The sequence below is a fragment of the Arctopsyche grandis genome, chromosome 1 (assembly GCF_051622035.1).
Source record: "Arctopsyche grandis isolate Sample6627 chromosome 1, ASM5162203v2, whole genome shotgun sequence".
Classification (NCBI taxonomy): Eukaryota; Metazoa; Arthropoda; class Insecta; order Trichoptera; family Hydropsychidae; genus Arctopsyche; species Arctopsyche grandis.
The window spans coordinates 24,731,160-24,755,610 of NC_135355.1; the positions used below are offsets into that span (position 1 = coordinate 24,731,160).

Consider the following 24,451-nt stretch of genomic DNA (forward strand, 5'->3'; position numbering starts at 1 on the left):
CTATAATTTAATGGACGGATGAAAGCTCGCTTTATTGCCTCTCGGCGAAGAAGATAGATGAGTTTTTGTATGTTATTGAAAGATTGGAGAAAAAAGAAGATTACTTTGAAAATTCGGACACACAGAAACTTACATAGAAAATATTTCATATAGTACGGGACATCCTAAAGTTTGCAATTTTTCAATTCCAAAAAATATTCCATCATTCCTACATATAAAATATGTAAACTCACTTTTCAATGGATTTATTTAAATATTTCAGCATTTCAATAATGTGCTTATCAAACCGGTAATTTGAAAGCATTAAATGAAGTAGAAGTTAATCCGAAAATCACCGACGAAGAGATTTAAGCTTTATATAATGTGATATAAAATGTATTCGGCAAGACGGCGAAAATCGGCGTCGAGCGTAAAATGAGAAAACGTATCGATTCGCTTTTTGTCTTCAGGGAATTCTTTGACTCTTTATAACACACGTATACCTTCGAAATGCCATTTTGTTAAGATCTCTGACGGTAATATGTGAATGTGGATGTTTACTTTTACAAAAAAAAAAAATCAGTATATCGCTGTCAAATACTTGGGACATGGGAAAAACAACAATTTATCAAAGATTGATGAAGTCAGCATACAAGTTATAATACCAATATACATAATGTAAAATATATATAATGCTCCCACGTTTTGGGAAACGCAAATCATACGTTATTCAATAAGGATTCATTTCCGAGTCAAGTGGTGTAACTTGTGAATACAAGGAAACCCGTCAAGTTGGGCAGTTTAATTTCCAATCGCTTTTGACCGCTTAACGTATTTTTCATTATATTCACGAATACTCGACAACAAATAACTGGATAACAATTTCCACAACGCAAAGTATTCACAGTTAAAATATTCACAATTTTGATAATAAACTTTTTAGAATTTCTGAATATTTTGAGGAAACTTTTACGCGGAAATTTTTCAGCACGTACTCCTCCACAAGAGTTTAATTATACAATATAGGTATAAAATTTCCATACTATGATATCACATCAAACTTCAAGTAAACAAAGTTTCAAGCCCTTAAAAATAAACTAATAATAACATGTACGATAAATCTATAATATACATATACATATGTATAAACAAAATTTTCCATGGAAGATTTTGGAATTTTGTTTTATTGCTATATTTGAGCGAACGCTATGTGGTAATAAAACGGTTCGTTCGCTCGTTTCAAACAATTATTAACATAAACGATAAAGTTGATTGTCTCGAAACTTTCCAGGACCATACTATCTGCGGCTCCGCAACAATTCGGCAAAATCAAATTCGAGATTACGGACTATCAAATTTCAGTTTGCCATTCCAGGTATATCGAATTCAATTTCAATTTAGCTCGCGGGGCGAACTATTTATTCCATAAACGTGCGTGACTTAATACCGTATAATACATACAAACATGCATACATACGTATGTATGTAAGTATATCCACACACGAAATACCGATATGTACTGTATGTTGGGAAATTGCTAAGGGAGAGGGGTGAATAGACACGTGTCCAATTTATTTATTTTAAACAATAATCAACAATCAACTTATTTGTTGATACTAATAGTTTTATAATTTTCAACGAATATTTATCATACTATACATATGTATACATATAATATGTACATCATTTGTTACTACAAATGATGTACATATTATATTTATACATTTAAAATCAAAAAATAACGGCAAATAAGTTTATGGTCAGTTATTGAATATCTACAGTTAACCTCCAAATCAAATGATCGGTGACTATCTACATATATATATACGAATCAAATCAGTTATTTTATCAGTTTGGTCAGTAAATACCTTTTATTTCATTCATAATTTTCATTCGATAAAATTAAAAATCACTCACGTTCTGACTTCTACAAAAAATCATTAGAATGTGCGTAATAAATAGTACATACATATACAAAAGAACTACATATGTCAAATTACGAATCAACTATCGAATTGAGCTAGTCACTTCATTAAAATAGTGACTGTTTAATATTATTTTTAAAGCCGTTTTAAATGTCGATGAAGACAACCTATTTAAAAAAACCCTAACATGAGGACAACCCCATCCAATTACGAGTAATACAGTCTTAAACTTTCGTCGGAGAACAAAGCGGTTGAATATTATATAAATGACTGAATAATCAATATAACGGACTATTTATAATAATTACTGTAACGAATAGACCGACCATTTATTTTGTTTACTGACCATCTATAGATTACAGTTACGGATCATTTATGTATAATAATTACTGACTAAAAGCATTTAAAATTAGTGCTCAATTCAACTCAGGCCAATTATCAGGGCATTACATATTATCAACAGCTTTTTTATTGAGAGCAATAACCACAAACAAATTTAAAAAAATGTACACTCAAATATCACATACGGAAATAAATGACGCTCCGCGACAAATTTCCTAATTATATGGTCTAGTATTGATGGCTTGTACTCATCGATTTAATATATGTACCTATATATCAAAGACAACAACAACAACAGACACGTTTAGGAACCGCACAAAACGAATCAAAATTTTAACAGGGCACTCAACGGCTGATAAATAATTCAACGAGTTCACGAATTTTAAATATATACACACATATGTATGTAGATGGGTCAATTACGTCCAATTTGTATGAATCCCGTACAATCAGTACAGTATAGTTGAAATGGTGGGCGTCAATTCATCACCACCACAATTTAAATTTGCCTTGGTATATTTTTAAAAGCGATACTTCTAATAATTACATCGGCTGTAAAATTGTTTTCCACGCATCTCGTACAGCTGTGACCCAAAAAAAGTATATATACATGCAATGTACGTACATACATATTTTATTTTACATATATACCAGGAAGGCCTTACAGGTAAATCCCAATGCGCCTTCCTGGCCAATTACAAATACAAATGCAGCATTTTTTTTTATTATAAGTCGTTGAATTGCGAGACACTGAAAAAACTCGCAAATTAACGAGACATCTATGAATTGTACATAATTTTTTTTTATTGTACATCCATCAAATTTCAAATAGTGGTGACATAGTAGGTAGGAAGGATTTTTAGCCAATTTTTTTTCCGGGAACCGTTTCAACAATGAAATCAGAGAAAATTGGCAAACTCTGATAGGAAACGTTCAACCTGGAGTCACAAATCCAGGTCTGACCAACAGCATACTCTGAAAAATTCATTTTCATTCAGGGATAGAACCCGGCACCTTCTTGACGGTAAGCAGAAGCTTAACGTCCGAGCTATGCTGCTGACTATGAGTTAATCAGTGTAGTCGGGCCAGGTCACCGACCTGGTACTTCTTTTTGAGCCAGGTCACCATTGATTGATATTAACATTGTTTTTCGAGTACAATTAAAAAATATTTTGACTAAAATTTCATATAAAATTTTGTATTCCAAATATTGTGAGAAGACTCGTTCTAACACTCAATGACCACAATCGAATAGTAATCTGAGCACATTCAAAACTTAAAAGACGTTTAATGAACTTTATTAGATTTTTTATCTAAAACCACCCAAAACGTCGAAAGAAAACATGCTTTGAACTATTGACCAGACGCACTTGAGGATAGATAAAATGAGGGAACTAAGCTTAAATGAATAGTCATCTCTAAATTCACATTCTAAAATTTTATAGTTTTTTGACATACATATGTATGTATACATAAGTAATGGTTTTAGCATTTCTAAAAGCAAATGTTGCTGTCGACACATAAACACGGGTTTTGCAAAATCAAAGATGTTGAAGAGGGTGCATTATGGAAGTTTTTATAAAATATAAAATAAATACGTCATAATTTCAACAACTAAGAATATTTGATTTTTTTATAAATATTTCAATTACCAATATTAGGATACAATTTTTTTTTAGTAAGGAAAAAAACGGGGGGGGGTCATAAAAATTAAACACCGACCTAGTTCTTTTTTATTTAGCACTACACCACTGGAGTTAATATACTATACGCATTCGTTGCCGTGCTAAAATTCGTTAGTGGTAGCGGTTGGCAAGAGCTGGAGAACGACTTCGTGCCGTTTTCAGGGGGACTGAAACGTGGGTTCGCGTGCCGAGTGTCAATTAGTCTGCCTACACGCCCAAGAGTTGGCCGGTGGGCACACCCAGAGGTCCACCAGCGTCGGAGTGGTGTTGGGGATCCATGGTGGTTGATGATGGTGGTAGGCTGGCGATGCCGAAACAACCCTCCCCAACCTCCCGCTTTTCACCCCCGACCCCATTGCGGTCATTCGCAATGACACGCCGAAAAGCGAGAGCTAGTGGAAAAACCTGGTAGCGCGCCTAATGTGACCGGAGCATGAAAAACCCCCTAGGTAAACTACCGAGACAAGTGAAGCAAAAAAATAAAAATAAAAACGAAAATAGCCCAGTTTCACAAGCACGTTCTTCGGTTATATAAATAATTCGAGGAAAGCCAATTCGCTTTTACAAATTGCGGATTTCCCCCACCCCCCCACCCCTATATATATATATATATATATATATATATATATATATATATATATATATATATATATATAATGTACATACATATATGATGTCTGGATCTTTTCCATGACACCGACTCGAAATTTCTCCACCCTCATTTTCTCGACTTTTTTGGTGTATCTCGCCGTCGAGTTTGTACGTATACAAAACACATAAACAAAAATGTTTTACATAGTGAACTAAATTAACATTAACGAAGCGACAAAAAAAAATTACCAAAGCAGAGAATAATTAATATTTAGTTTGACCCACTGATATTACATATATTATTATTGATATTCGTATTATGAATATAATAATGATTTTCGTTGGTTTTCTCCTGTTTATGAGATATGAGCGTTTTAAAAATTGCGCAATTTTAACTCAAAATCTAGTATTGCTGTACTAAAAGGAATCAATAGTTGAATGCTTTTTCTATCGATTGTGATTTTTAGTTAATTCATTTATTTATTTAAAATACTTGAGAAAGTCGATAAATCCGATGAACCAAAGGGTACAGTACATATATCGTAGTATACAGTAGTACAATAGTATACAGTAGTAAAGAAATACAATATTAAATAATATAATTAAAAAAAAATTAAAATCAACAAAGATAACCGAAATGAAAATAAAAGCCATTCAAATATACGAAAATAAAATAAACAAGAGAAAATACAAAATATAAACTTAACTTTAAAAAAAATAAAGATCAACAGATCTTCCTACATGAGAAGATTAGATGAAATAAGTGGATATAGTGTTCATCCAATACCGACTCCGTTATTGATAAATAAATCTACAAAAATCCATTTATTTTACGGAAATCATCAAGATTATTTCTTGAAAGGTTTATGTTACTACATAGAAGTAACTAATTCGACGTACCGACTATTCCAAACTTTATTTGAAACTATTTGAAAAGAAGGATTCTCTAATTATTTTGTAATAGATATTTTTTAGTGTCTGAGAGTATTATCTCTCAGATAAGTGTTATTATTAAACGTAAGGAGGTTTATGATAATAAAATTGTAATGGTTATTTACAATTTTATAGATTTCAATTAAATCGCCAATTATATTTAATTGCTTTTTAAATTTCAGCGATGATTTCTATCCTATCGGATAGACTCTTTCAATACGTACCGGAAATTTTTTCACGTGATTTAATGGTAAACATTCATGTTTTAAATATGTACAAAATAGATTTGCGAACGAATTGAAAATGAAGACCAAACTTAAAGCGTGATCTGGTGGTTAAATTATGAAGCGAATTTCTTGAGAATTTTTAATGTACCAAAATAGCAAAGAGCATTTTGAATAATTGCCAATTTTTTAATATATCAACGGCACAAGTCACAAACGCACATCATCGTATTCAACGGCGAAGAAAATTAGCTTAAATAAAATGACAATGAAAATAATCCTAAATTTAAATAGCAAATAATAATACTAGTAGTATATACATTCATATGTGTGTATTTAATTGAAGCTAAGGATCCCATATGTAAATTTACATATTTTATTGATAGATAAATAATGCCATGACCCGAGTAAAGTTCTTTCAAAACAACATGCTTCTATTGTTAGTACTGTATTATGTACATACTTACATACATATTTATGTGTGTACATTTCATTTCGTATAAGTATTTAAATCTGAATATACGAAACATGTATAATAAACAGTCCTCTAATGATTGTGAAAAAAATGCATAAATATGTTTTAAAAATATTCAATACCATAAATAAACATTATGATACTTAATTTTAGAACTAGACCCTTCATATATACATACATATGTACATTATACAATATATGCAAACTACCTACGAGTATGTAGTAACGTAATACGGAAGGGTAAAATTATGAACATACCACATGTTAATTTAATATTATATACCTACATAAATGTAACGAATTAAGGAGTTAGAAAGATAGTTTCAAGCATTTTTAATGGAACCATTATTAATTTATATCACACATACTAGTTACATATGTACATACATGCAATAAACTAATCAATTTTTCATACACAAGCCTTTCTGAAGCCACGTTGAACTTATTGAAATTAAAATAAATCAAATGTAATACTTCAAGTAAAAAATGATCATATGTAAGTATGTTTAAATTTGTTCAAGCTTTAAAACATAATCATTTAAGATTTGAGGAATCTATTATATACATAGGTACATATGAGAGCAAATAAAATAAGTTTTGTATGTATGTTACAGTTGAAGTGTATCTTCCAGTTGTAATATATTTTGACTAGTTGGAATATTTTCCATGTAACCTGGAACAAAATACCGTTATAGTTGAAATGTATATTCAGTTGTAATATATTTTCACTAGTTGGAATATATTCCATCTAACCCACGTGAGTTGATTCATAATTCATATGGCGAATTACATTCCAACTGGTCAAAATATCAACTATAGGTTGGTCCAGGTACGATGGAGAGGTTAGGTTTTGGTGAAAACGTTACTCTACTAGTACATTCAGTTGAAAAGTCACAATTTTGTTTTGAACACATCCTTAGAGTTATCGCAATACGGTACTCATTACCTTTATTCGTAATATCTAGCAAATATTAACGCATTATTGAATTCTAAAGCATTCGTAAAAACATCAGAGGTGTCAAAACTCAACTATTATATTACAACTGGCGGATGTTGTTGAAAGTGTGTGTATTTTCGCTTGTAGAAATATAATTTACTATTCGAATTGTATTCGAATATTAATGACCTAAAACGCCAGTTGGAATATAATACAACTGAAAATAAACTTCGACTGTAACATATACAATCAGAGAAATGTTATAATAATAAAAGGGCCCTTACGAATAAATAAATTGTGTCAATATTACGCGGTACGTCTCCATAACTACGCTACAACGCACGGAATACACACAATTCAATCTATATACATATATGTATATAAAAATGAATGTCTGTGTGTGTGTCTCGAATAGGCTCCTAAACCACTGAACCGATTACGATGATACTATCAGGATTTGTTCTACGCATGTCCGGGAAGATTACTGTAAAAAAAAAACGGGACAAAACGGGAGCGGAAACGGGAAAAACGGGAGTGTCATTGCAACGCTATAATTTCAAATGTTTTCACGTCGGGACCAATGTGTTTTTCCGACAAATGGGAACGGGAATGAGAACGGGAACTGGAACGAGAACTGCATACGTTTTTCCGACAAATGGGAACGGGAACGAGAATGGGAACAGGAAGGGGAATGAGAACGAGAATGGGAACGGGAACGGGCACGGGAACGGGAACGGGAATTGCATGCGTTATTGTGGCATTGCAACGCATACCGGGTTCAGCTAGTTTACTTATAAAAATGTATCCCATGTTGTTTATTACCAGCAGAGGCGTTTAAAGCGAAAAAAGCCTCACGAATTGGTGTTCTGAATGTGAGAGATTCAGAAGCCCAATTCACAATTTTGGCGACGGAGTGATGATTCCGTAGTGCCCGTACATGATCTGAAGACCATCGATGATTTATCGGGAATCGATAAGTTTATTGTGTGTTTTTGAAAGCATTATGCATTTTTTAACGATGTTTTCCCATCTTGCGAGTAATATAAACAAACAGAGAAGTTTTTATCGGACATATGTACGTAGAGCACCAAGCATCAAATACGACTGATGCTTAAATTATTTAGGAATGTCTGTGGACAATCGTCACTTGACAACAATATGTATGTATAACGCCTAAAGCCACTTCTATTATTTTAACATTTCTCTGTATACAATACGATAATTATCACGCATATTAAAAAATAATATGTGAATTGAAGAGAAAATGTATGAAATTTACAATACCATATTTGCTCGATAGTTAAAAAACGACAAGTCTACAAATCTATCAACACCATAGAACTAGTTCTATGGTCAACACCTATGAAACGCATCAAATGGAATGTATAGTAAGTTTAATAGAAGACTGGCACCTATGGCGATGATGACGAGTCTTGTGTTCGACGGGATGCCGTCTTCCGTGGAAGCTGATGGTGCCGGGAAGCAGACCAACGGCAGCGACAATCCATCGGATCCTCTCATGTCGGGGAACCAAAAGACTTCCATGCAAAAGTCCTTCGGCCCGAGCATACGTGGCTGGTGATACGGGGCCACGAGACTTCCGTTCGTCAACAGGTAAAACTCGTCTTCGCTCCTCTCGATCGGATCCAATTTGTACCTGGAAACAAAAACGACAAAAATCACACCGCATACAAGAATGTGTCCTATATTACCCATGTATGTACGTAGATGTACATATATGTACATCTATGAAGGTAACATGTAGGCCAACGAGCAGTCCATTCCCGTACAAAAGTATTGTTTTGAATGTGTAAATGGACGGACTAACGAACAGACGTGACAGACCGGCGAAAGTAATTGCGGATAATCAGATGGACCAACAGAGATGGGAAATGAAAAAAAAGAAAAGATTTTTTCTCCGTTTCAAAATTTGGCGCACGTTCGGAACAACGTGCCGAAAATGACAATGGCGGTATCTGTGGTTTTCCACTTATTTTCAATACTCGTCCAATCCGAATCGCCATAATTTTCCGATCACATAGCGGCAATGCGACTGGAATACCACCACCCCCACAACACTGACGGATAATTAATACTCGATCACGGACGTGCCATCCACCACAATTTACATTCGAATACATTCCATATGTACATACGTACATATTATACGTATTTATGTACATATATTCGGTTGACGTATAGTGCCAAACTCGAAGCATTGACGTAACCTCATTTTGAATGTAAAATATACAACTATAAACTAGAAACAAAAACACTCCATAAGATTTTGATATATGTACATAATTGCAAATCTCTATATAATCGTATGACCTAGCTTAGCTCAGCTAAGTAAAATTTAAAAAAAATCAATGTATGTATATTGTATGTAGTAGTTATTTACTCTAACCCCTTCCAAAATTGTCAAAATCCAAGTTAGAGTACCATGAGATAATTTAACAAATCGGGTGGTCCTTAATTAAAAACGTAAGATTTTCTTATATAGGACTGAAAAGAGAAGAGTACTGGACAGATGGAAAGGCGGCACAACAAGTTTGATATCGTAAATATGTATGTTCTTACATTTAATTGTTCATATATATATATATTTTTTTCTATTATTTTTGTTCATTACTTTACATTATTTTTATGCTAAATTACATTTTGATATTTTATTTTTATTTGTTTAATTGTTTTTTCATGTATACATTTTCATGTCACTATAGCTTAATTGTAGTAAATAAATAACAATGAAATATTTATAATAAGATTCGGCCAGCGAATGAAATAGCTGAACTATTTCGTAGAATATAAATAAAAAGTAAACATCTGGGTCTAGACTCTAGAGAACAAAAATCCTCATCATTGACGGTCCATAGAGTACAATGTTTTAAAAGACTATGAGGAAGTCAACGATTTTATTTATCTATGAACACATGTGCCTTGATCTCAAGAAAACTCATGGCACCTGCCAATAAAAAGCCGCAAAATAATATGAATGGTGAAAACAGTGACAAAGATATGAAAAACCCGTTCTATAGTGAGAAAAACTAAAATCCGTCAGATGCGATCTCTGGCGATCCCTATTGCTTTGTATGGAATAACGCTATAAAATATTATATGCCTTCGATGTGTGGTGCTGGAGGCGGATGCTGCGCATTCCATGAACCGCAAAACCCATGAACACGGTGGCGTAACTACATACTATAACGCGGGGGTATGCGGTGCATGCGGTGACCTTGTGGTCGGGGGGTCCCCGGGAGGATCTCTAAATAAACTAAAATTTTTATTATAAAGACAAAAGATAAAGTTATTAGTAAACATAACAAAATCAATTCACCCTAGCTGAAAACGGTCGTAGGTATATTTTCAAAATACAATTGTATGAAAAGCGAATTCTTTGAAGTGAATGTATATGTAGATACTCAAAAATATCTTCAAAAAGATCTAATTGGAGATTTTCAAATTTTAGAGGTCAGAATGAATTTAATTAATTTAAAAAAATAAGGGCCTTTTTGATAACTTTTGCATGCCAGCCAAATTTTTCCAGTTACGCCACATGAACATTTCCATCCTCAAAGAGCTGGCAGTTTCAGAGATACTCTCGATAACATGTAGAAAACGGACTCTTTCCTACTTTGGTCATATTGCCAGGGAGGATGAGTAGAGTTTTCAGAAGTTTACAGAGCAGAGTTTACAGAGTTTAGCAGAAAGGAAGACAAGTGAGAGGACGGTTTCCTATAAGATGTTCAGATAAAATGAAATAACTGACGTGATCGCCCCTAAACCATACTTTCACCATAGAACAGGACCGGGAGAAGTGAAGGCAGATCGTCCACCGAACCCCAGATGATAGAAACGACCACGACGCACAGCATTGAGCAAATGAGAAAATGATCCATACATGTCCTAGTTGTTCTCTTTGGATTTTCATGTTAACATTCGATGAAAGTTTGTATTAAAATAGTATATACTTTATCTTACCTTCCATATTGACATGGATTTGCCACTATAGTCTCCCAAACGTTCATGTCGTAAGACCACAGGGCAGTCTCGTTGAAGTCGTAGAAGAAAGGTTGAAAGACCAATGTCGACGGGGTACATTCTCTCACCCTGTTTCCATATTCATCTATCTGCACGGTCAGGTTTTGTCCAATAGGACAGCACTTTCCAACAACCGCTATCTTTCTATCTTCATTGGTGGTCTGTTGAGAGAAAAAAATTAAAATATCATTGAGCATGTTTCATTTGAAATGCAAATATAATGTATTCATGATGGTGTCGGTGTTAATTTAGGGGCTTGTTAGCCAAATCGAAACAACGGAAACGATACATTTTTCACATTCGACTAAGAAATCTCTACTTGTAAAATGACTACGTGTCTTTTCAGAAGCTTGAGCCCCTTATTGGCCACACCGCATTGCCAATAAGCTTTGTCATGTTTTTTTCATAAAGAACCCGGAACCCACTTAAAATATATCCTGGCGAGAAGTCTATTGTATTATACATATATAAATACATCGCTTAAAAATCGTTATAAACGACATTCGTATATTCGTATACGAAAATTGAAAAATTTGCAATTCACCTGTACTTAGAGTGGACATGAAACTGTCGTTCATTTAAAATATAATAATGGAAAGTTTGAAAGCTGAAACCGACAAAGTTTCAACGTTCGTGGTAAATAGCGTATTATTCTCTTTTACACCCCGCGTATGTACATACATATATATAGGTACTATCATATATACCCATGTCTTTAATATATATTCCTCGCATAATGAAATATCGTCTGTTTCGGACTTGGAAAACTAGAGAAGGTAGGGACACAGTAAGTTGAACTGGGTCGAGTCCCGAAATTTCCCAGTTTCGAGTCGTGAAAGCCTCTGAAACAATTATTCGTATGCCCCAAGTGAAAACTATTATCGCAGATTCTCTCAGCCACTCGCGAAAACCGTGAAAATTATTTAGCACGTAACTCATATAAGTTTCCCACATTACCATTTTATTGGCGCGTCCAATCCCGAAGGCTTCGCAACATTGTGAATAATTCAAAAAGAAAAGTAAAGTCCGAATAAATTTCGTTCAACGTCAAAATGGAACGAGTATCAATCGATAATTATAAACACGTCGAAGCGCTTTATGTTGATGCTGGGGAGGTTAATTAAATCACAGGAAAAATTGATGATTTTAATAATTATAAATCATCCGTTCTCTCTTCCGCTCCGTGTCCAAAAGGTCTGAATTGAAATTCGAATTAATTAATATCACATTTATCCAATTAAAATGAGCGTTATATAGGTCGAATTAATTAAGCCAAGTCTTCGTTGAAATTGAGCGATGTTCAAGTTAATTTTCGCATCTTTCCCGTAACGCGATATTGGGCATGGTATTTATTTGTCGGTGACTACTAATTGGATTTTACAATTTATAAGAGTTGCAATTGCGAAACAGGTACAATTAAAATTTGATCGTATATATGTATGTATATATATATATATATATATATATATATATATATATATATATATATATATATATATATGTATATATGTATACATATATGTATATATATATATATATATATATATATATATATATATATATATATATATATATATATATATACATATATGAAATGTTTAAGAAAAAATTACTTTCCTCAAATAAAAATGATTTTTTGAAAATGAGATTTTTAGCTGATTTATTATAAAGGCGGTTTTCTTCAGTAGTAAAAATGATAATTTGACAAAACGTTTTAACAACAGAACAATTTCAGAACAAATTTCCATCGATTGAGCGAACGGCACTCAGATTTATATAATATTTTATTTTATGTAGGTACTGAACTTCTTTTGTTTTAGTCTATAATTCGAATTATCTTTTGCATTAATTTTATTAAAACTAATTTTTATTATTTAACTAAATATTTTATTTAAAAATACGAAAAATTTCAAGGATTTACCTTATAAATCACTCAGTTAACAAATTTAGACCGAGATTGCTATCGAACTTTTAGCATATATACAAATAATAAAAATTAAAAAAGCGTCATTCAAATAAAAAATCTATTCAAATAAAACTGAAACAGTCAATAAAACAAAAATGTAATTTATCAAAATATTTCATAAATAGCGCTTTGATTTAATAGAATTAGATTGAAACCATTTTATCTATAATGTATTTCAAAATATATGCATATATAAAACGAATAATATAAAAAGCCGAGTTGGAGTCAAATATGTAATTGTAAATAAGTTTTTAGAATTTATTAGTTCGATTGTTCAACATACTGAGGATATATGAACCGCTATATTTGAAAGTGGCATAAGTCCACATTTCTTCATTAAGAGAAATATTTTGCAAAACATGAATTAAAACGTTTTGCGTTTAACAATATTTAAAAATACTGGTGGCCTTACTACGTTTATTCTGCTTTTCCGATATTTTGGACACTTCGAATTATAAGGAGTGATAAAAATTTGTGAATTGCCAAACAGAAAGTGTGTTTGGAATTGAAAATTGGACTTCCACCACTTTCAAATATAACTACTCATATGGGAAACGTAATACGTGGGTTAAAAGAATGGCAAAGGTAGTTGATATTTTATTTTATTTTATACATATGTATGTATATACCAGGAAAGCCTAACAGGTAAACCCCAAAGCACTGTCCTTGCCAATTAAAAACATCAATACACAATTATGTTTATACAGTATCATAAATAAATTTAAAAATGAAATATAAATATATATATATATATATATATATATATATATATATATATATATATATATATATATATATATATATATATATATATATATATATATATATATATATATATATATATATATATATATATATATATATATATATATATATATATATATATATATATATATATTTATTATATATATATATATATATATATATATATATATATATATATATATATATATATATATATATATATATATTTACTTATATATATATATATATATATATATATATATATATATATATATATATATATATATATATATATATATATACAGTCTGTCCACTCTTATATATATGTATATATATATATATATATATATATATATATATATATATATATATATATATATATATATATATATATATACAGTCGTATGACAACGAATTACTAACACCCGCGTATTTACCCTATTTTGTGTACCTGCGCCGTCTTAAGTAACATTTTGGGTTGGTTTTTTTTGTAGACCATTCATTGTATCCTATTCTATGTATTTAGAGAAGGATAGGATGAGTAGTGTTTATACAAATAGTTTAAAAACCGAACAAGTGCAAATACACAGTTTGGCTTTGAAATTCGTTTGGTGTAGACGTGTGCTTTCACTGGGAGAAAAGTTAGTTTTGAAGAGATTTTTGCTTTCCTGTATATTATCGATATCATTGAAGTAAGTTAAAGTGTTTAAATTTTTTAAATGTGACTTAATTATTTGTTTAAATTGCTTGTGAAAAAAACCCCTTTCCTTTTTAGATGGGAAGAAATAAAGATTTATCTATGGAGAAAATCGCCAATATTTCCACATTATTAAATACTGGGAAGTATTCTATACGATATATTGCTAAAGATCAGGGGGTTAGAGTTTTCAGTGTGCATAAAATTAGCACCCAACTAAAAAGAGGTGAAAATCCTACGGTCACCAAGCGTAAGAATTGTTGTGGCACTCGAAAATACGGTCCTCGAGTCGATCGATATATTATAAATACTGTTGAGAAGGATCGGTTTGCCACAAATAAAAAAATCCAGACAAATTTACGGGAGCGGAACCGAAATATCGACTCGGACAATACAACGCCGTCTCGCAGACGCGGGGATGAAAGGCAGGCAACTACTTAAAAAAACGCTTTTGACGCCAAAAATGAAGAAAGCCAGGCTCAAATTGGCTAATAAGCATCGCCACTTCACCCTCGACGATTGGAAAGGGGTAATTTAATTGAAATTAAATTATTTGTTTAATTTTTTTTGAATGAATTGAATTAATCGATGTTTTTAACATTTTTAAGGTTCACTTCTCTGACGAGTCGTCAATTCAATTGATGACACCGACTCACCAATACGTACGTAGGCGAGTCGGCAAGCGGTATAATGAGTCCTGTGTCATAAAAAATGTGAAACACCCGCTGTCATTCATGATTTGGGGCTCAATTAGTGCGGAAGGTCGGGGGCCATTGTATTTTGTAGAAGGGATGATGAATGCTTCGCAATATATAACGGTATTGCGATACACCCTATTGCACTCTATACAAAACAAAATTGACAAAAGGGATCGCCTGCACTTAATGCAATATTTTTGCACCCTGCCATAAAGCCAAAATTGTGAAAAAAATCATGTCCGACCACAATTTACCGCTCCTTCACTGGCCCGGTAATTCTCCCGATCTAAATCCTATAGAAAATGTCTGGCATACCCTTAAAATGAAATTAAATAAGCTCCAATGTACCAATAAAAATATCCTAAAACAAAACATAATTTCTGTGTGGCAGGGAGATCCTGAGATAAAGTCAACCATTGCGTCTTGTATCGAGAGTATGCCCAAAAGAATAGCATCGTGTCTCCGAAATAAGGGTGGACATACAAAATATTAATAATTAATAATAATATATATGTTGTATTAATATTGTAAATAAACTATGTATAATCATTATAAACACATCTTTGTTTTAATTTTACGAACCTTCTCTTCAATATATAGCTCTAAACATAGAATTTGCAAAATCCGCATGGTGTTAGTAATTCGCTGTCATGGGACTGTATATATATATATATATATATATATATAAGAGTGGACAGACTGTTTGGTGAAATAATATAAATGTCAATCTGATCGCTGGCCAAATTCAAACAGCGTAAGATCCAAGCAAGAGCACTAGTTCTTGCCGTAATTGTATGAAACAATTGATGCAACCGATAATCAATGAGGCGATATGTAACCCATAACTTCATTTAATAATCCTTAACAATTAAACATCTTAATATTTTGCAGAAATGATATTAAAGTGGACTGAGTGATGGCAATGGGTGGGTCACGTTGCTAGAAGAATGGACGAAAGGCGGACAAAAGAAGTGCTGGAATGGTACCCGAGAGAATATAAAAGAGCGAAAGGTAGGTCGCAAGGAAGAGGATGAGATTACAAAAATGTGCGAGATGAGACGGATGAGAGCATAAAACAGAGAAAAGTGGAAGCGACCTGGAAAGGTCTTAATTCAGCAGTGGATGGTGACAAAAATGTGTGAGAGAGTCTTCTGAGATTAATTTTTCGAAGAATGACAGGACGGGATTTATAACCCACCCAACCACCCCTTGACTCCGTTCCACCGATCTGGAAATCGCGAGAAGTTGGCATTGTTCTTGACGTTCGATATTTGAACCGCTAAACCCTCTCATTAACACTTTCTATTGTTTCACCGTTTGTGGCCCTTAATGGCCGACTGGGGCTTTTAAGCCAGCAACGCGGCTCTTGAGTCCGACTTGGTTGGGGTCTGAAAAGCCCCCCGTATCGCATCGGTCGAGTCGCAAACTCACCATGGGCGATCCTTTCAACAATCCAACAATCGCAATATAGACACTAGACGCTTAATACTTATATTATTGTATTATTTTATGAGGTGCAATTCAAAAACACTCACAAATTCACTTGAATAGAGTTTGGTATGTTAAAAATTTGTCACGTTGCACAGAGTGGTATTTGGCCTGAAAACCTGGCCAAAAATTTTTGTTTGAGTTTCTCCCAGAAAATATCTTTCTGTACTATTTATTACATGCGAGTTATTGACGATTTTAAACAATCTTAAAATTGTTGATAATTTTTCAAAATTCATCAAGTTTCGCAGGAGAGCACTTTGTAACAATTACTAGTTTTTTCTTCTAAATCTTTGAATTTTTGAATAAAAAGCCTTTCGGTGCTTTCTCTTATTATATCGTGTAGATCAGAGGTTCCCAAAGTGGTCCGTACGACCCCCGGGGGTCCGTGAAGACTGCCAGGGGGTCCCTGACAGGAAGAAAAAGAAATGGAGGTCCACGGACCGGAATCAATGGAATCAAATTTATACAAAATAATGCAAATTTAATCAATAATTTAATCAAATGTTGAGGATATTTTGACTATGGAAATACCTCCGTAGATTATTAATCCATACTGCAACATTGAAGATGTGGATACAGTACAAGTCACAGTACAAGAAGAATTGATTGGATTAAGCACAAACGAAGAACTTAAGGTACAGTTTAGAAAGGGTTACCAGCAGTTCTGGCTGCCTGAGAAAGATATCCCTGTTGCTTATCCTGTATTGTGGGCTATCGCAATAAAGTTTTTGATAGCATTTCCTTCTTCGTACCTCGTGGAAAGAGGTTTTAGTGCAGTTACCAATTTTCTTACGAAAAAAAGAAATCGGTTGCAAATTACTGAACGTGGAGTTCTTCATAGACATGACAGAATCCTCAGATACTGGAATATAAATAAAGAATGAAAATAATTAGAAAATTGGAGTTCCACAATACGCTTAATTATTATTGATTATTTTTTTAAAGTGCAAATTGCTGCAAACTTTGTTTTACTAGCATGGAAGTAGACGTCTTTAAGTTTCATATCACATGAATTTGATCAGTCTAAAATCAGTTTTTCCACAAAAAACACTTTCAACATAAAAATAATCACAAGGAAAGGTTGTTTAACAATAGGATCCCGCGAACAAAAACAAACGTATCACACGAATGGTAAGTTTCGACTTCGATTTCATTTGGCTAATGAGCATTATCCGGGAAAAGGCTCCGCAGTGTAATGTTTCATGTAATGTCATCTCGAAATTCAGCGATTTATGTGATAAAAAAATGCTGCAATGTGTGTAATTAGCTAGAGAGGCGCATTGGGGCTTACCTGTTAGGCCTTCTTGGTATATATATATATATATATATATATATATATATATATATATATATATATATATATATAAATATATATATATATATATATATATATATATATATATATATATATATATATATATATATAAATATATATATATATATATATATATATATATATATATATATATATATATATATATATATATATATATATATATATCTATATAAAAATAAATAAACTATGTGAAGCATAAAAAAGTACCGTGGAAAAAAAGTTGGAAAGAAAAAAATATAAAATTTAATATGGAAATATAATACACTGTAAAACAGACAAACAAACTCCATTTTAATAAAGTATGTATATCAAATGCTTGATTTCTATGTTATTACTCAATCAAAACTATAATATTGTTATTATTCTGTGTAAGTTCATTCACAATCACAATAGAAACTTTAAGGAGAAATTAGTGAAAACGCTTTGTTCATGCAAATTTAGTAATTTGATAAAATAACAATTTGCACATACAAAATTATGATTAAAATCATTAGATATATGTATATTTCTGATAAAATAAGGTATATAAATTACAAGATACATTTAATAGTTCAAAATGTATTAAGCCTTTAAAAATCAACCCGTTGGATGATTAGGATCAACTATTTGCGGTTTGGTTCTCGAACATGCATAATTTTCACTAAATTATGTATGTACATACATCACGTCTAATTCGACACAATAAGTACATTCCGATTATGTAATACATGTAACGTTAACGAGTAATTTATGTATGTAGATATGTATGTATATATGCAAGTATACATCGATGATATAACATCTAATGTATATAACTAATTAATCCTCTGTTGAACAGTAACATAGCTATCCTTTTATAATCACAACACATTATCAATCATTGACGACATTGTTATATCGACAGAGGTTTCTCAAACCAAATACATACATATATGTTTCCTCTTAGTAACATTTTCATCCCAAGAGATTAATTGGAGTTTCAGAACCACATTTTCAATAAAATATATAGAGTATATTTAATTCTTTTAAATTATAAATCGTTGTCATAAAGTGAAACCAAATTATTATATTATCATAAAATTTGTTTTACTACGAAAATAAACATCTTGTTAATAAACAACCCGCAGAATAGACTTGTGGTTAGCCAGCAGTATGGCTCAGTGGTTGGGCTTTTGATTAGCGCCGAGAAGTCGCCGGGTTAGATACAGATCAACCTCGATTGAAAATAATTTATTCCGAGTATTTTCTGTAATGCTGCTGGTAAGACTTGGATATTTGTGACTCCAGGTTGATCATTTCCTATCAGAGTTTGCCAATTTTTCTAAATTTCATTGTTGAAACGGTCCTGATTAAATTGGGAAAAAACCTTCCTACCTACTATATCACCACTATTTTTATATACACTATGATTAATGTATAATAAAAATTTACGGTCAAATTTATTTATGTCTCGTTAATTTAGAGTTTTCAGTGTCTCGTAATTCAGCGACTTGTGTAATACAAATGCTGCATTGTTTATAATTGACCAGGGAGACGCATTGGGGTTTACCTGTTAGGCCTTCCTGGTGTATTTGTATATATGTATGTAAAAATAAAAATAAATAAATAATGCTTTGAACAAAGTGGTCACGGGTGCAAATCCCGCTGGTTTCTACTGGCCAGACCATGGATTTGTGAATCTAGGTCAATTGTTTCCTATCAGAGTTTACCTATTAACCTTACCCATTTTCTCGCAAAATCTCGAGTTTTCAGCAATCTCGAATTTAGCTAAATATAATTTGTATAAAAATGGTGCAAATATACAAATTTGACCATAAACATCTCTGTGGAAGCTAATTGATGTGTATTTACTGAATTTCGCTGAATTGTTCAAAAATGCTGCAAATTTACAAATTTGACCATATATGTCTCTGTGGGTGTTTATTGATATGTATTTCGTTGCTAATAATACTTGTATTTAATATTCAATGTTTCTGGCCAGGAAGGCGCATCGGGGTTACCTAGTAGGCCTTCCTGGAATAAATTTAAAAAACAAAATACGCCTCATTGACATCAAAACATTTCTGAAATATTGAGACGAGAGAAACACATTGGGGAAAGCCGCATGAAACTCATACATTGTGAATCTCCGGGTTCGTCGATTGTGAATGAAATAAAACTGTGAAGCATTCAAAAACTTGGCAAGTACTGAAAGGGTCACATACAAGTCGAAATGTGCTAAAGTGCCGACTAACAATAGCACACCTGATCTATGCCATCGCGATCCATGGCAAAACTCACCCCCTTGGAGTGTTTTCAGTGATATTTTATTCTTTTTTTGACAGATTTGACAGTATTCTATAACGGTGATTCCCATATTTGAAGAAATGTAGGAGAAACTTGTCGAAATAATAGGATTGCATGAATTAACAATGACATGAAGACACGCCGGAGTCTACCTAGGCGTGTCGTGCCGTACTTTTGAGTGTGTTTTTCAAGTTTATATGCAGACGATTCTTGTTTACCAAAAAAAAATAACTTTGAATACATTTTTTTGCATGAAATATTTCCAAAAATATTCAGATTTCTGAAAATTACCATTTGTCTAGACGTTTTGTTGCCATATTGTATGTATTATTATGATTTTGTTGAAATCATTACATTATACAATAAATATGTACACGGATTAATAAAATATCATGTAACATAGGAATAATAGTATAAAAGTAGGCATATCAACGTTTCAACATTGAAAATAAATTATTGTAGTTGAGAAATAAACTCTAAATCGGACGCTAGAGAAATTTGAACCGTATCTGTTTATATACGTAGGTGTTTAACAAAACGGTATGGCTATGGCGAGTTTAACTACTTCACCCGTTCAATCAGTTAAAAAGAAACTACTAGAAAAGAAACTAGAAAGTAAATGTCACTCTTTCAAGTAAATTTCAAACCATATCAGTACTCGTACGTGAACAGCTTTTATTGACATCAAAATAGAAAACATGTTTTTATGAACGTGATTTATTGTACCTATACATATGTATACTGTTATAAACATATTATTTATTTAATTTTAACATATACACAATTTGACAGAAGTACATAGGTAACGATTTGAGTGGTCGGATCTGATTGCATTATAATATGAACACTATTAGCGCTTTCAAGTTAAAGAATTATGCAAAAAAATAAACGCTTGCATACTGAATAATAATGAGATTCGCATGATGCTTGACGATTGAAAATAAAACCGTTTAATAAAAAAAACATTACTTTAACAGTATCAAAATGAACCGCTCTCGACGTTTGTATTAAATCGCCCACGGCGAAAATTTCAGCTGTCGAACGCAATACGTAATTGTTAACGTGTAAAATACATATATGTATGTATATGCAGATACGCGACATGATTCAAAGTGAACCGAGTCAAAAGCATGAATATGTATGTATTATATTTTAATTAAGTCAAAATATATATTTTAATTAAGAAAGTTTTAAAGTTCCACTGTAGCTATGTACATATGTTATGTACATATATAAATTTATGTGGTGAATTTCTAAGCCACCGAGCTCGGTATTCTGTCTAATATAATACATACATATGTAATACCAAATTAAAAGACACAGGTGAGATTTTGGTTTAGTTCGTAATGTTTTAGCAAGGGGTCTGATTCGAATAGTTTCTAACAAATTTGATTTTCAATCTGAAACTATCGTTTATACCAGTACAGTTCAAGTCAGCAACTGCACGTACATTCTCACGAAAAATATTCTCTAGTACTTTCTATATGGGCGCATTCATATCTTCGGCAATATATATGTACATACTTGGCGTATCGAAACAGCAGCAGCCGACACGATCTATTCATACTATACAGCAGTAAATGTCACCGAAACGTATCGAGCAGAACCAAATTTCTTTGGCCACTGTGGAAATATTTACACATGACGTGACATCAAAGTGGTGAGTGCACCCGTACTAACGAAAGTGTCATGTGTGTGTGAATGTTTTTGGAAACGTCATATTGCGACAATATTGACTCGACGATAAGATGCAAGCAATATTGCGCCCTATTGTGGCGCTCTATAATTTATTTATTTATTTATTTATTCTAAACAGACCATTATGGCGTAACAGGAATTCCTAAAGCGCCACAATGGTCAAAAAATATAACACAAAAAAAAAACAAAATAACAATTAAACATAAACATAAATACATCCATACATAAACATAAAAAATAGCATTTAATAATAACAGATAAAGTAAAAATATCAAATAAAATATAGCATAAGGAATGCCTTGCACCTACAGCCAGTTTCAATAAATATGTAAGAAACAACTACAAATACAAAACATCCCTGTAAGGCCCAAATGGAAGAGAGTTAATCAAAATTTCACTCATAAATCACAATCAATCATGAAAACAATGATGAGCGCAGACTACCAGATAAATGGGTTAGAGTAATTTCCGACAATTTACGCTCACTAAGGTGGAAAATATCACATTCAGTCTCGGCAGCAACGATTTCATTAAGAAGTCGAATAGCTCTTGGAATAGGAGCCATTCGAAAAAGGACTGTGCGGGCAGGAGGTACAGCCAGCAAATGATGATGTCTACCACGCACATAGTGATTAGGGACATAAAGTCCCAACTGCTCCAGCAAAAACGGGCATGACGTATTACCACGTAAGAGCAGGAGAACGAAACGAATTAAAGAGAAGTTTCTCCGAAGTTCAAGGGAATTATACCCAAGCATGCCCAAAAGGAAAGGAGTGGGGTAGAGATATGGGTAATACCCATATTCTTTCCTATATAGGAAACGAAGAAATGGTAATAATGTACATATATGTAGATACATATCTAAGCCGATTTTACCTTGCACTCGTCCAAAACGAGCATGAAAGTGCCATAAACAGGCGCTGTTGTATAGTTTGAATAAAATAAGTATTTTTCGTGCAGTGTTGAGTCAAGCTATTGAGGTACAGTGCTAGATAATATAAACGGACCTTAAATCGATATAATTAAATCTATTTTTATTATTAAAGCCCGGACCCAGAGGGTGCCGCGTATTGTTCAAATGTTGTAAATGCATTGTTAAAGGTTTGTCGAACCTATTTTATAAAGGATTTACAACAATGGAACAATTAGCGGCACCTTGGCTATCCTACCTCTATTTATTATACTAGATTTTAAAATAAAGACCAAAAAAATTTAATACATCATGGATTTACGAATTTCAAGTACATATACATATATTCGAATTAAGAGTCTTAGTCACTAAAATTTAATGTTTCCGTTGAATTTTTATTCATATTATTACTAAACGATTTTTCCACGTAAATTTGTTTCTCATAAACGTTCAACACTTACTTACAACAACACTTATGTATTGATGCTAAAAATTGATAAAAACAAAATCAAATGAATGCTCACTGATCTTATTAAATTAATGAAATTTTTTTTATTTCATTAATTAAATTAATTTAATTAAATTAATGAAAAAAAGTTTTTCACATGTGTTTTAAACTTAATTAACAAAAATGATCTAAAAAGCAGTGAATATTTCGCCAACCATTTAGTTAAGCGAATACACATATTTGCTCACATACGAGTGGAAAATGAAATTCAAAACTGAATATCTAGAAAATACACTTTTCGGATTATACATACATATATAATAATAATAATAATAATAATAATAGCTTTTATTCCAGACGATGAGGAGAATAGTGCAATCCCCAACGCCCATATAATTAATATATAGATAATAAAAAAAAGTATTGAAAAATAGTAAACAAAAAAAAAAAAATAAATACATAAGTAAATATATAAATATTACTGATAATAAATGATATTACTGATGTAATATTACTGATGATAATAAATAAGTATATAAATGAGAACATATTACTGATGAAATATTACTGATGATAATAAATAAGTATATAAATGAGAACATTTTTACCTATTTTCAATTTTGAAATGCATCTCAAGCTTTCAAAAAATACACAAAGTACCAAATACGGCGTGAAATCGTCAAATAGATTTTCCTGTTAAAATGATAAAACGTAGCATTTAAAATCGAATTCGAAAACCAAATGATACTATTTTTCGAAGGAAAGCGAACACATGGAACACTTCGTTGAACATCTGCATCGTGAAAACTAAGTAATTTTCATGATACAGATGCTCAATTTCAACTACATATGTATGTGCCGAAATGGGTATACTCTGAAGCCCAAAGATCAACAATACAACGAACACAGTCTATTTGTGTTTTCAATAAAACGGATGTCGAGCCAAAGTGAGATTGAAACGACTTTTAACAAAAGCAGCATTGTCGAAGAAAATCAAACTTTAGAACTTTTCCGGGCGTCTTGTGTACTTGTCGCGCGATATTACAGTGTGCTTAATTTAATTAAA

At 32.1% G+C, this 24,451-nt stretch overlaps 1 protein-coding gene across 1 annotated transcript in view; it reads right to left on the reverse strand.

Annotated features, from left to right (window-relative positions):
• LOC143912931 (G-protein coupled receptor Mth2-like) overlaps positions 1–24,451 on the reverse strand; it is a 139,918-nt gene that overhangs the window by 106,193 nt on the left and 9,274 nt on the right. Inside the window, exons 2-3 of the mRNA XM_077432396.1 lie at positions 11,073–11,293; positions 8,504–8,748 (exon numbers count right to left, since the gene is read on the reverse strand). Of these exons, the coding sequence (XP_077288522.1) occupies positions 8,504–8,748; positions 11,073–11,293 (466 nt within the window). The remainder of the gene's footprint in view (positions 1–8,503; positions 8,749–11,072; positions 11,294–24,451) is intronic.